At 38.4% G+C, this 14592-nt stretch overlaps 1 protein-coding gene and 1 long non-coding RNA gene across 4 annotated transcripts in view; both read right to left on the bottom strand.

Moving 5' to 3' along the window:
- txndc5 (thioredoxin domain containing 5) overlaps positions 1 to 9665 on the bottom strand; it is a 44205-nt gene extending 34540 nt beyond the window's left edge. For all 3 annotated transcript variants that reach the window (XM_040126712.1, XM_040126713.1, XM_040126711.1), the window contains exons 1-7: positions 9385 to 9665; positions 3951 to 4103; positions 3310 to 3415; positions 3125 to 3221; positions 2168 to 2283; positions 1633 to 1719; positions 901 to 1059 (exon numbers count right to left, since the gene is read on the bottom strand). In XM_040126712.1, the coding sequence (XP_039982646.1) occupies positions 901 to 1059; positions 1633 to 1719; positions 2168 to 2283; positions 3125 to 3221; positions 3310 to 3415; positions 3951 to 4103; positions 9385 to 9572 (906 nt within the window). In that variant the 5' untranslated portion in view covers positions 9573 to 9665. The remainder of the gene's footprint in view (positions 1 to 900; positions 1060 to 1632; positions 1720 to 2167; positions 2284 to 3124; positions 3222 to 3309; positions 3416 to 3950; positions 4104 to 9384) is intronic.
- LOC120789743 lies at positions 5207 to 9375 on the bottom strand. The gene is made up of 3 exons (XR_005707448.1): positions 8091 to 9375; positions 7198 to 7283; positions 5207 to 6520 (listed from the first exon to the last, which is right to left on the bottom strand). It is a non-coding gene; the product is annotated as an uncharacterized LOC120789743 (long non-coding RNA).
- Positions 9666 to 14592: the final 4927 nt, after the last annotated feature.

Genomic DNA, 14592 nt, shown 5'->3' on the forward strand with positions numbered 1-14592 from the left:
GAGGTAACAGTGTTAACCAATGCACCACCATGCTGCCATCTTGGTTGTTTTTTAATTATCTATTTTAGTCGGATGAAAGATTTTGGTTATCGGACAATTGGATCTTAAGTTATTTGAGAAGCTGGGCAAACGTTAGCAGCAACTCAGCTCACAGCCCCATGTCCACGAAACAGTATCGGAGAAACAGATTTTAAATGTTAAACTGCTTTATTCCATGTTTTTACCAGATTTAATCACTGAGTCCATTGTTTAGGAGAGAACCACACTACTGCAGATAATTCAGCTCCCGATAAAAACGTCCTGAAGAATGAACACTGAAGGAATCCTAACCAGGTGAAGCTGACTGCAATGACAGCAATGGTAATGAAGACAACAACTCCCATGATCCCACACTACCTCATGACATTACCAAACTCCATCTTTAATTATTGTTTTGATTGAGAGGCCCCATAGTGGCAGAAAATTACATACTTTGCATTTAAGTTGACCTCATTAATACCACTGACGCAAATTCAAAAGCTTAATTGCTAATTTTATTAATGATTAAGTATGTAAACAGCTGCTCATGCAAAGCAGACTCCCCTTGAAGGTACCCACAGTAACAATGTATGGGCTGTAACTTGCTTTAATACCATCATTCAAATGCATGATTAAATGCCTGTTAGGATCAGAATAATTTTACAAGTATGGTGTCAAAAACCTACCAGGGATAGTCTGTATAAAATAGCACCACAGTGTGCAGCTACTGTATATTTTGAATGTATTCAGCAATCTCTAGATCTACAGTGCCAGCTTAAACATGCCACACAATTGCACCACCAAAAACCCGGAAATACACAGAGAACATGAAACTAATCTGTCTTGTGTCTGATGTTTCTCCTTTCGGCTGTTCAAACCTACCTTTACCTCGTCCTTGGCTGGCTCATCAGTGGGGATATCATTTGCTTTTTGTTCCTCACTTGGTTCCTGCTCTAGCTTCTCAGCAATGACAGCCTTCAGCTGGTCTTCCACAAAGTCCTTCAAAGTGTCCAGGTCTCTTTTTCCTTTGTACTGTTCTGTCTACAAAAAGACACACACCCACACAACAAGAATTATTTGTGGAAGCTATTATTGATAATAACATTTTTCCAGCAGTGATTTATGCCATTGTAATCAATACTTCTGTCTTTGGACCTCCGGAACTCAACATATTATACATATTGTAACTGAGAACTACAGACACTTTTTCACACACTAAGAACACAACACATAGCAAAACCAAATGGCTTACAATAGCTCATCAATAACTGAAAGTAGCTTTAGCTGAAGCAAAATGTTGATTGATCATTATCAATCATATCAATCATTGACTCAAACCTTTAGTGGCAGCTGAGTAAACATCATATCATGGCTGTTGTGATTAACGTGCCAGTTTTTCCCATTTGTTGATGTATTTTAATCATCCCAATATGTCGTAATGTCATGGGCATTGTAATGGTTTGCAGTAAATCTTATAAGGTGTCAAGGAGAAACACTATGACAGCCACAGGGCAGATGGTAGCAGGCTGCGGCCAAAGAGTGAGATGAATTGCTGTGCATGCAAAGCTCATTTAAGAACGTAGAGTTACCACTAGTCCAAAACTTCTTCATTACCTTCTGCCCACTGTAGAAGAAGAGCAGTGTGGGATATCCCCGCACGCCGTTGTCAGAACACACTTCATAGTGCTGTGTACAGTCCACCTAGGCAATAAATACACAAATGTGTTATTAAACTAGACTGATACATAAATAAACACCGACCCTGCAAATTTGCTTAAGAAGTGTTTGTTTAATAACAGACAATACAAACAGGTCCTGCATCCTGTTCTGTCAAACAAATAACATGAATGCAATACTGGTAGTGTTTTAAAGTTACTTGCAATAAAGAGATTAAGTGGATTACTGCTATTTGGAAACAGCTCATATTGTAGGATGGATTTAAAAAAAAACAAAAAACAAACAGAAAAGCAAACCTCTTTGGTTGAAAGAACGAAGGTAGCCATTATTACTAACACAACTATTTTTGTAGTTGCCCTGATTTTACCCACAGTCACAGTAAGTGGTGTTTTATTAATTTAATATCTGATTAATTATTTGTGAGCATTTGTAGCAAGAACCTGTGAACCTATATACAATCTGAAGGACTCACCTTTCCTATCTTGACGGCATCAGAGTGCTCAAAATTGGTGGCCAGCTGTTCCCAGGTTGGGGCCATGGCTTTACAGTGGCCGCACCACGGGGCAAAGAACTTAACAAAATGAGCCCCTGAAAAAAGAGGAGAAAAGCCATAAAAAGAAATTGCAGATAAATAGCAAGAAAATTGAACACAAATAGAAAACAAAAATAATATAAAATAATACATATAATAAATAAGTTTAAAGTAAAATGCCTTTCAATGTGTACTAATGTCTATATGAACATAATCACACACAAGTGCAAAATTCTGTACTAAAGTGAGGATTAACAAATTTATGGGTTTATATTTTTCATCTGATGAAGCAAAGTAAAAAGTTGAATCCTCTACAAACGCCACACAGCTACTGTAAATGAAATTATACACCTCTTATAATGAAGTTATGCGCAGCCAATCACACAATGTTTATTGCAGCTCTGTTGCCAAGATGTGAAGGTGGGTCCTATAAACACTGTTTTAAAAATGGCTATGGCATATCCTGCCTTTTTTCATCTGCAAACAAGAATCATTTATTTCTCTTCAAAACGAAAACATTCAACTTCAGCAGAGTTTAAGAGCCATAATTTCAACAGGACAATTACTGTGAACACTTTATTTTTGAAATCGTCTGAAAATCCAGAAACATGAGGTGACAGGAGACAGTGTTATGCAGGTGGTATGCATTGACTATTATGGACTGTGGTTCAGGTACTTGTGTCGAACTGTCAGTTATGTAAATCAAGGCAATGAAGAGTTTCCATTTTCTAACAAATGATCCAGAAACACTACAAGGTTGCCTAAAAACTTAAGGTAAATTTAAAAATGAAGACAAAACACAAACTGTTTATCTGTTAAAGCAGGATACAGCTGTGCAAACACACAAGATGAAGTTACCTACTCATTACCTACGCATGTCTTATTCTAGATCTTTACCTTTGGTTATATGGGCCTTAAAGTTGACAGCAGTGAGCTCATACATGCCCTGTTTGGGTTCTGGGGCTTTGGGAGGCTCCAGTTCAGTCTCTGGTTCCTAGAGGACACACAAGAACAAGCATCTATGAACACCACTGTTTTTGCACTGTAAGACTGGGGGTGTTAACTGAATGAACATAATTCACCTCAGACTCCTCCTGGAGTGTCTTTAGCATCCAGGTCTCCAGAGACTGCAGATCTCTGGGCCCCTGGTACTTAACTGCCTCCTTGTCTGGCTTAAACAACTTCAGCCTAGACGTAACACAAAAACATTCTAAAATGAAAGAATTGTAGCATGGCAGTGATATGATCCAAGTCTAAATTTTTTCAAGAAAATGCACACAAACTCAATGACCCATGCATGCACAAACAATTTTCCAGCTAGTCTATTTATCATCATTACAAGCTATAGGACCTGGTAATTTTAGTTATACAAGTTCTGTAAATCATAACCCAATTACTGCTGTGTTTTGAGGTACAGTATGCAGTGAGCAAGATTTAACAGGATGTCATTAAGATACTGGCAGAATATTCAACTAAATGCAGATCAATGTTTCACTTCTCTGTCAATCAGTGATGAAAATGATTGTTTAGTTGTATGTAAGAGTTGTTTTTATCCTAACTGTCACAGCTACTGCTTTATTTTTCATTAAGGTTTCAGTTTCTGTTAGCCCGTTAGCCCAAAAATTGTAAATGTCTAAAATGACCTCATTCATGCCTCATTCATTATATTAACTGATAAACTGAGGTAATAAGATGCCTCAGCTGGTGTGATTCTAGTACTTACGTAGGGTAGCCTCTAACCCCGTGGACATTGGAGCAGAACTTGGTGTCCTGGACACAGTCTACTTTTACCACATACACTGGTGGCTCGTCCATGCTGTTGTATTTGTCTGCCAGTTCATTCCATGTTGGCTGTAATCTCTGGCAATGGCCACACCTGGACACAACAGTGGCACATATACTGTTAATCTTGAAACATTTACATATTTTGGTGTGGTGAATACATATTTTACCCAACCTGTGATCCTGCTTAAAAGCCATCATTTACACACATTTCTGAACTGACCACACTTTCAAAGGAAATATGGAATTACATTCATTACAGCCCACGTGATAAAAATTATATATGATGGTTTATTGGTTTATAGTAGTGGTGTATCTTAGACACTGTATTCTTAGAAACACCATGTTGCTGATGGTAGCCTACTACTGAGACATTTTCTTTCCCCACTCTCCTCTGAATGATCAAAAATAATTAGATTTGCAGACAAGTATAACAGGGTCAAAGCACCCAGGTGCAATTTGTAACTGGAAGCACATCAACCCAAAGCAATCAAGGGGCCATGGACATTGACTAACAGGGTTTAAAAGGTGGTCTCCTTCCCCCAGTCATCTGCTACTGTGCTTCACTGCCTTAGCATTCCAGCTGCTGTTCACGTCACCTGTTTTCTGTCCATGACACCAAATATTTCCTGTTTTTTTCCTGTCTGCCTGCCTGCGCCCTATTTGATATTGTTTGCCTTTGTGTTATTGTGGCTTCTGAAAGAGCCTTCATGGGGTCATGATCCTGTCTAAATAATAATTCGAAGATGGGATTAAAATTCAAGTCCTCAAATGGGTATTAAGCTATTACAATATTGTGTGCTAAACAAAGAAATAAATTTGTGTTAAGGTTTTTTGTTTTTATATTTAACAATATGCACTATACAAAACCTCAGCACTACAAAAATCTACAAAACCCATTCAAGAATAAATATTAACCTCTTTTTAGACATGCAATATAAACTCCTAAAACCATCCTTCTGAGACCTCTTTTAACTTCAAGGGGTCGAAGACCTCTGTAGGACTTCATCAACATCACTTCTGTAATGTGTCTGAGCTCCCTGCGGCCCTCAGAAGGAATCATTACACCAAAGTGTCAGTGTACCCTCTAGTAATCAAAGTGTGGAAAGACCAGGGGAAATGTATGTAGATTATATGCAGTATAAAAAAGAAATTGATTTTCAGTAACAAAACTGAGGTGAAGTATTTCACTATGAAATAAGGAGGTCATTTCTTTTTTAATCAAAAAAATATATATAAATCAAGTGACCAAGTTTGGAATCCAAAGATACAAAATTAAGAAAAAAAGAAAAAAATGAACAGAATTAAACGAAATGAAAAGGGAAACAGATGAGATAATGTAAGTATCAAAATCAAGAAAGAATTAAAGTATGGAATCGCAGACATTTTAGCCTAACCTAAGATAATTTAACAGTTCAATTATTACCAAGAATAAAAATAAATTTATAATACAGAATATTTGATTGTAATATTCAAAGTAAAGAAAACCCCTTCTTCTGGCGCTACCACATACCACTCCGAATCATAGACCACTAGACTACCAACATGTCATGTTGGCTGCTGTGATTAGAGTTCTGTTGTTTCCCTCCTGATGTGTGGTGTGAATTTGTTTTCTGTTATGCTATGCTGCTCAGGTAGTGTGTACATTAGTTGAGATCTCATTGGCTTATCTGTTCCAGAAGCAAGGCTGCTGTTTCAGGAAGGATGACAAACTAGACTGGATGCTCCCACAGATCTAGATGGGTGGGGATCCTGGTTGTCATGTTTTGATTGTCATTTCAGACACAGTTTCAGACATAAAAACATCAACTGGCACAAAGTAGGGAAAATAACAAATAACTGCAGTAGATTCATCAGTACATTGATATCTATCATTGTATTACTGGCTTAATTCAAGTATCAATTAAATAAGAATGAAAACATGAAAATCACTGAGTAGTAACTCAGTGATTTTCACGTTTTCAAAGACATTACAGTACAATGGAAACCTTGCACAATGTTAAATTGAAATTGCAGTCAGATGTACAGTATGTGGATATATATATATATATATTAAGAAATAATGTAATTTTAATAACTGAGTTGAACTCTGTCACTATTAAATAATTAAATAATGAACAAGGAAAAAAATCAAATATGGATTAGTCACATCTGGTCTCACCTGATTCTCTTAAAAAGGCCAGTATCACTGGCACCGTTCTGACCTATCTTTAATAAATTTCACTAGCTACAAAAATCATGAAAACATTTAAAGAACAAGAGAGCTTTATGTGAGTGTGTGGAAGTCATGCTGGAGGCAAAGAGCATTGATCGTGTTTTAGTGCATCCTAGAAGCCATGGAAAACCTTTGGTATCACTTCATTTAGTTCTTGCAGATGTTTGTGTTTGAGATTCTGGATGGCTTGTGGTGTACAAAATGGGAAACGGTTGTGTCACTGCTCAGCTTCCTGAGACAGGGGCAGAGATATGGAGAGCAGCTGTCCATTTGGTTGAGCTTGTAGTACATTGTTCCTGAAAAAAAAGAGAAATTTTGATGGTTTCATTTATTAATTTATAGGATCAAGCGTGTAGGCAAATTGTAAATAAAGGAGACAAAACATATTTTGAATGATTGCCATCTGATCAAATTTAAAAGGAATTTATCAAAATATCGATAAAAGGAATTATTGACGATATATTTATTATTTATGTTGACTATGTCAGATTTGTGATCATTCTTATCAATCTCATTAAGGAAAAAGATATTGTTGATATTGTGTAATAACCCTCTGTTGAGGTTCTGCCATAAGCATGTGCTTGAACATGAGTAATAATATTCATGCTGTATCGAGCAGGTCACAAACTTCAACTTCTTCAAATCTCTTAATTATTATAGGTCCTAAAACCAGTTTATACACACATTACCTCCAAAGAATAGACTAGTGTGGAGTGTTAGACTGTACTGAATCACGGGATACACTTGGAAGTGCAGAAATGTGGATGCAGTATGGGTTAAATGTACTATATTATATTATTATAATATATTTCAGATAGGTGTCACACCTCCCTGCCAGCTGGCGGCACATTGCATAAGCACATATACATTAGTGCTCAGGACTATAGATGTCAAAATTAGAACTGACCCAAAGTGTATGTGGGCTTGTGTGTGGTATAGTATGTGTGAATGTAGTAGAATTAAGTGTCGTTACCATCCTGATCTGTTTCCTTCCTATTCCTTTCTGAAGCCCAATCTCGCAGATGATTTTAGTCAATAGGGCAAGATAAACCTGGAAAACTAACAACAAAACAAATGAAAATGCTGCACTGTGATAGTGCATTAGTTAACACAGCTGAACTATGGAGTAAAGACTGTAATACTTAACAGTAAGTTTAATGGTATGCTAAATTAATGTTTGTTTTTTTTTAAATCAACTTAATTTACATATCTAAACCCTCTCTAAACACAATTATTTAATCCCTGCACTGCTAATGCTGCAATTCATCCGATTTCAGCAGAGGCCACTACCCCAAGAGAGCTTGTTTAATACCAATGCTTATTATCAATACTTACAATATGATCGAACAAGGCAAGTGATTGACTAATTAAGTAATAGCCTGAAAATTAGATGACCCTGAATATAATAAGATGCCCCTTTTCCAACAGCTGCTTTTTTGAGAATAAGACTTTTTGAGAATAAGAAACACTTTTACATTTGTCCTGTTGGGAAAGTTTCATTAATCCAAGGAGAATTGAAACGAAATACAGTAATACGTAAAAGCCACATTAGAGTTTCAGTTTTATTTGCAGTTGGCAAACCAGCTCAAAGGTGCATTACTGACTATTTCTGTTCAAACAGACACAATCTACAGAAAAAGATACTGTCTTATATTCTGGCCAATACAGTAAATGTCCCCAAAAATACCTTTGTCAGCCTTCTTTCAGGCTTAGGTTAACTGCATTATACACACTGGTAACAGTGTTATGATCTTGAATTCGTCATAGTAACATTACCTGTAAAGTTACTGAAGATACTCAGTAAGTAATCTAGCTAAGTAATGCTAATGATTTACAGGAGGTAGATTGCATGAAAAAGTTACTCACTTCACCTCAGCAGTCCTCTTCCATGAGCAGCAGATGAGACATTATGCTGCAGCAGAGAGCTGTTTTGAAGTGTAAATACATGGTGTTGATATCAGGGATAGCTGGTAGTCAGTGGAGAAATGTCTAGAAGGGACACTGGAACAAACCATAACCGCTAATTTGCGAAAAATTTTTACAGGTGGAATTGACCGTGGCCTAAATGAGGAGATGCAGCTCAATATAGAGAACATGAGGATATAAGGTTTTGAATGTGTGATGTACTGTTAGTGAGTTATTAAACAAAATGCTTTTATGTTTTATAGTGCCCCTATTTGGTTGACATGAGTCTTTTTTTGTGGTGCTTACCTGCATGCACTAGTACTTTCCTCTCAAATTTACCTTTGCACTGATTACAGTTTAGTCTGCAAAACTGCTTTTAGATACAGAATATTAACAACAACAACAACAATAATAATAAGCACTATTGCTTTTTTTGTTCCATGATAAAGTAACATGCTTCCTATTATTCACGTCAGACTCCCAGTTATTTTTGGCACAGAGAGACACATGGAGCTTTAGTTTCATGTGATGTTCTAAGCTTAAATAAGAGTAAATGTTGCCATGCATACCATTCCCTTATGAATACAGACACAAATAATAGCGTCAGTAACAAAGTCAGAAATACAAGCTCAGACCCGTTGTTAATAATGCTTTGTTGCCGTAATAGGCTATTTAGTGCAAATGTAGAAGAATTAGAAAAACACTGTATCCAACTCTAAAGTCTAAAATATCAAGATTACCAATCTGGGTATTAGACAGGGTTTGTTACTACGGATACCCCTTGGTATGCTGAGAGACCCGTGACCCGTGATTGGGCCTTGACATAAATTAACGAGTTCAACTTCTCATCTCCGCTTTCTTATTTTACATTACATTAGGTGATTATCAAATCGAACTACTCCTTGTTTTAATGCGAATTCCTAAGACTCCCTCAAGGACCTCTGGAGGTCCGTGGACCCCACTTTTGGAACCACTGAAATAACACTAGTCAATCAGTGCGTGCCACGTAAGCACAGTTTCTCAAGCTATGCTAGTTAGCAGCTAAGCTAACCACACCGGTTGACCAAAAGAAAGGGGCTGTGTAGTACATTAGCTTGCGTGCTAACTAGCTTGCTAACGTACCAGTTAGCTGTAACTGTAATAGGCAGGCTTATCTTTTTTCTGTGCATATGGGGGGTATTAAAGAAAGCCAAAGGTAACTGCCAATTCATTTATTCAACGTCGTCTGGAAAAAACTTGGTAACTGTTCACTTACCATGGGGCATAAAACATGACAAAGTGGGGTGTGGTGGGCATTGCCTCGTTGAACATCTCCACCGTGTATGTGTGCTTGACATGCTCATGTTCTTCTGCATCCGCGTCGCAAAATACACTGGAGAAAACCAAAGAAAAAATATAAATATAACACAGCACACAAAACGTGCAATGCAGTGCTGAAGCCATGGTGAATCCCTCTCGGTGAGTCAACAGTGCCCCTTACTGCCGCACTGTGAAAAGACCGACTTTCAGCGTACACGCCCTCTGGCAGGCTAAATTACAATGAATGTGGACTCTGGATGGGACACATATATATGAGGATTGCTGTAGTTACAGTTGCGTATGCAATCAGGATGTTGTGTAGACGTGTGGCAGCCCGCAACCGCGCTGCAACTCTGTCCACTCTGACAGGTTCAAACAATTGCCAGTCTTTGATGAAGCATACATAAGAATGAACCCTTAAGTCATCTCCCAAATTTGTTTTTTTCTCTTGAATGAATTTAAATTGTACTTTAAAACTATTAAAAGGAATAAAAGCACAAAAGTTGTATGATATTCTAAACCTTTTTTTCTACCGAATTAGATAACTGAGATAAAACCGTATTTCCCCTTGTGTGGTAGGTTATTTATTTTAATTTCTTGTTTTTTATTATTACATTCGGAACAGTTCAGACCTTATCATTAGAAGCACTTTCTCTGTATATTGTATTGTGAGATGTTTACAACTGATTCCTATGTTGTTGTTCCCTTTGGCAATTTCTTTCTACTTCCTTATAGCTGTAGAATGTTAATGTTGCCATACTTGTTTCCTACATTTTCAATAAAAATGTTTATTTAAAAAAAATCTTGACTGAAGTATGGAAGCCTATTCGGTAAAATATTACTGGAGAGGAGATAATGCATAAATATCTTTAACTAAAACTAAGGAAGATACAGTTAATTACATAAGAATGTATGCATGTGTGTATTGGTCCCAGGAGATTTATTGCTGCATGATAGACTTTATTTAATGATCTCTCTAGACAATAATATTGATTTTTGTGTCATGTTGAATATTTGCAGCATTCCATTCGGTGTTACCACTGAGACGGTAGCCCAATGAGGTTAAGAAGTCAAAGATTTAAATGGGAATAAAATTTTTACTTAAAACTTGATTACCAAAATCTTAAAGGTCTTTTAGGACCTGAATTCTTGGTGCTGCATGCTGGAGATAGAGATTTACGTTGCATTGCATTTTTGTTTTTGCCTACCTATGAGGATGAAAAGACACCCATACATTTGCTCAATTTCTACTCCACATTTCTAATCTACCTACCCACCTGTCAAAAAGATCGTTCAGGTGTGTGAGATTTTTAATGAACTATTAGTGCCAACCTAACATTTAGTTTGATTGTTGTGGTCTATATGTCATGTCCTGCTCTGCTTCTTAGGTAATGTTTTTACTATTTTTGTCATTTGTTCAGTATTTTTTCAGTATTCAGTGTTTCCTGTTTTATTATGGTGTCACTAACCTTTCCTCTTGTTTCAGATCCCCACTTCCTGCCCCCGTTTTTTTTCCCGCCATTTTCAACCGTCTGCCCTGCCCAGGATTTGTTTCACCTGTGTCTCATTGTCTCCCCTCTCCTAGTTTATATAGGCTATGGTCCTAGTAGTCCTTTTTGCTCAGGAAGGTTCCTAATTGAGTGAAATGGCCCGGAAGTATCCAAACAGCAGCCATGATAAGAGCTGATCGAATTCTCTAAGTGCTCAGGAAAGGAGCTTCAGTGCTTCCTATCTTATCTCCTTTAGCATAGGATATACTGTACTTTCCTTTACGAAAGGAAAGGAGATAATGCGGTCCCACCATTTCGTTGATGCTTCAAGCAATGGTGGGCCAGCATTATTTCCCTGCATTTGAAACGATGCACCATTTGGCCATTCACGAAAATAAATGAAGATCATCATGTAAGTTACGTTACTTACTAACTTTCAACAGTGTTATACTCATAGGCAAATTTACATTGCCATTGTAACGTAAAAAAATTATCAAAGTGAAATTAATGTTGTAGCATAACCTATGCTCAGTTTACATTAGTTACTTATCTTCATTGAAGATATATCTTCATACATCTTCATTTTGAGCATTGTTGTATTGTCAACCTTTAGGAATATCCTTAATTAATTGTACTTAAGTCAAAGATTCTGAAACCCTTGCCTTAATAAATGCAAGTGTTAAACTGGATCATCTTGTCAGCTATATATATATAATCAGTGGTGGGAGAAGTATTCAGATTCTTTGCTTGAGTAAAAGTACCAAAGTAAAAGTCCTGCATGGAAAATAATACTTAAGTAAAATTACATAAGTATTAGCAGACAGTCCCTCTGTCTGTCTTTCAAGAAAAAGGGATTTGAGACTTTTTGCCAGATAATGTTTTTAATTCAGCATGTTTGAAACTTAAGAATGATATGTACAGTAGTACACTTGTAGGCTTAACATCATGCCTATCTTGCATACATTTAACAATTATTTTTATACATTCATACTAACTGGAATTTATGTTGATAAATATGAGTGCACAGGAGGGTGTGCGTGAGCAACCAGTCTCAATGTGACAACCATTTCATTTCACTTTTGTGACTGGTAGCCTATATTCCTTTTTTATTTAGAATTCCAACCATGGTATTGAAGTAATATTTTTCATCAGGTTGTCCACATTTGTTATAGACTGCATTAAACAACAAGGTAAGAACGCACAGGGCAAAGTAACTAAGATGCACTTAGATGTGTAGTTTCACCATGGCAGACCCACGTCAATCCCAACAACCGCTGTCGCAAAATTATGTAGCTCTCTTACCACCGCAGTTGTCTTTTCCTAAGTCCTTATGAATTCTCCTTTACATCTGTCCTTGACCTCGATTGAAAATGTCATGAGGTCAAGGAAAGATGTGAAGTGTAAACTGGTTAGGAAAGGAGATTTTCTTTTTTGTGTGCTCCCTTCCCTCTGTGCCAGTTTGTCTTTATTCTTTGTGACAAGCATTCCAGCCTTGTCTTAGTGTTAGTGTTCCTGGTTTTTGTTCTGAGCCTTGTTCTTTTGACCTCACCTTTTGCCCAGCCCTTTTTGGATTTGCGTGCTCTGTTTGCCTGCCTGTGTACTGACCTTTTTCCAAGTAAAGACATTGATTTTTTTTGTGGAATCCAGTACTATCTCCTGAGTCATGCATTTGAGTCCATTTGCTTTGTGGTTACTAGTTTCACAATACGAACTGGCCACTATGGACTCAGCTGACTCTGCCTCTTTGCAAGCTGCTATCTAGTCTCAAGGCAGACAGATACAACAGCATGAGGAGCAGCTTACCTCTGTTTGCCACGGTGTTAGGGAGCTTAACAAATGTAACAAAGGCTTTAAGTCCTCCCATCAGCAGCCAGGTAGGCCATCTCAACAATGACATGCAACAGCTGATAGCCCGTTTTGATTCCCTGGGTTCCATTGCTACAGCCACTGTGCTGTCTCTTGCTCCTTTTCCTGCTCAGGCTGTCGATCCACCACAAGCTCCTGCTTCAGATCCCCTGCCATCTTCTATTCCACATCTCTCCAAAGGTGGCTGGAATACATCCTCCCGGCTCAATGCTTTCCATCACGGCCTTTCTGACCCCATAAAAGATCACCTGGAGTCCCTAGATCATAACCCAGACTTGGATTCATTCATCTCCTTTCACATTAAAATCAACAATCACCTGAGAGAACAAGAAAAGGAGAGTACCGGACAAGCCATTGCTCCACCAATCCAGAGGGGGCACTCCTCTGGCAGCAGATTCCCTCCTCAATGTTACCTTCCATGTCACACACAGATTCCTGCATTGCCAGTGCCTCCTGTTGTCCTGGATGAGCCAATAGAGCTGGGTCATGCCAAACTCATTCCTGAGGAAAGACAGTACCGCCTTTGAGAGGGCTGGTAAATTTTGGTGTTATGTTCAGTAAAAGACCGGGCCTGCCAGTGAAGAGGAGGTTGAAGGTGAACCGTACCACTTCCTCTGTTTTCCCTTCTTATCCTGTCACCCAATTAGAAAGAACTTTTCTTTCTTGTTCCCTGTGTTGCTGTATTAGTGGACTCTGGATCGGCAAAGAAAAACTTGGACTAGTTGTTTTTTCTCTGCCCAAGCTTTTGGAGGCCAACATGTTGGACGGTCATTTGTCATGTAAAGTCACTGACCATACTCAACCAGTCAAGATCAGCGTGGCCAAGGGTCATACAGAACAACTAAGCTTCTATCTGTTCAACTCTCCCCTGCATCCACTCATTCTGGGACTTCCCTGGCTCAAAAGACACAATCCCCAGATTAATTTAGCCACTGGCAAGGTAACAGGCTGGGGAGAGGGCTGTCTGCTAACCTGTTTTTCCTCAATGGGTTCCCAGAGGCCTCCCTTTCCCTCTGATCTGGCAACAGAGGCCCCTGATCCCTGAGCCACTCCCATATCCCTGAGCCCACAGACTCTGACTTCCCTTCTCTCCAAGGTTCCTCCCTGTTATCACATCCTCAGGGAGGTTTAAAGCAAGTCTCGTGCCACATTTCTGCTTCATTGGAAGATAGAATTATCCACCCATCCAGCCCCTCTGGACTTGGATTTTTCTTTGACAAAAAGGACAAATCACTCCGCCCCTGCATCGACTACAGAGGCCTCAATAAAATCATCATCAAAAACAGGTACCCCCTCCCTTTAATTTTCTGTGCTTTTGAACTGCTACACAGCGCTGAGATCTTTTCCAACTAACACCTTTAGAAATGCTTATGACTTGGTAAGGATTGGGTGGGTAATTGGAAGACTGCTTTTAACACCCCAAGTGGCCATTGTGAGTATTTTGTGATGCCATTTGGACCAACAAGTGCTCATGCTTTGTTTCAGGTTTTGGTAAATTATGTGCTTTGTGACATGCTTAGCCCGAATGTCTTTGTTTACCTGGACGCCATCTTCATCTTTTCTAAGGATGAGCAAACCCACATACAGCATGTTCGACAACTCCTGCAGCGCCTTCTAGATCACTAACTCTTCACCAAGGCAGAGAAGTGTGAGTTCCATGTCTCTTCAGTCTCGTTCCTGAGTTTTATCATTTCTCAGAACTGCATCCAAATGGTCCCAGCTAAGGTCAGAGCTGTGGCTGACTGGCCAACCCCCGTTAGCAGAAAACAGCTACAACATTTCCTAGGATTTTCAAACTTTTACAGACA

This window comes from Xiphias gladius, chromosome 5, assembly GCF_016859285.1.
Source record: "Xiphias gladius isolate SHS-SW01 ecotype Sanya breed wild chromosome 5, ASM1685928v1, whole genome shotgun sequence".
NCBI lineage: Eukaryota > Metazoa > Chordata > Actinopteri > Istiophoriformes > Xiphiidae > Xiphias > Xiphias gladius.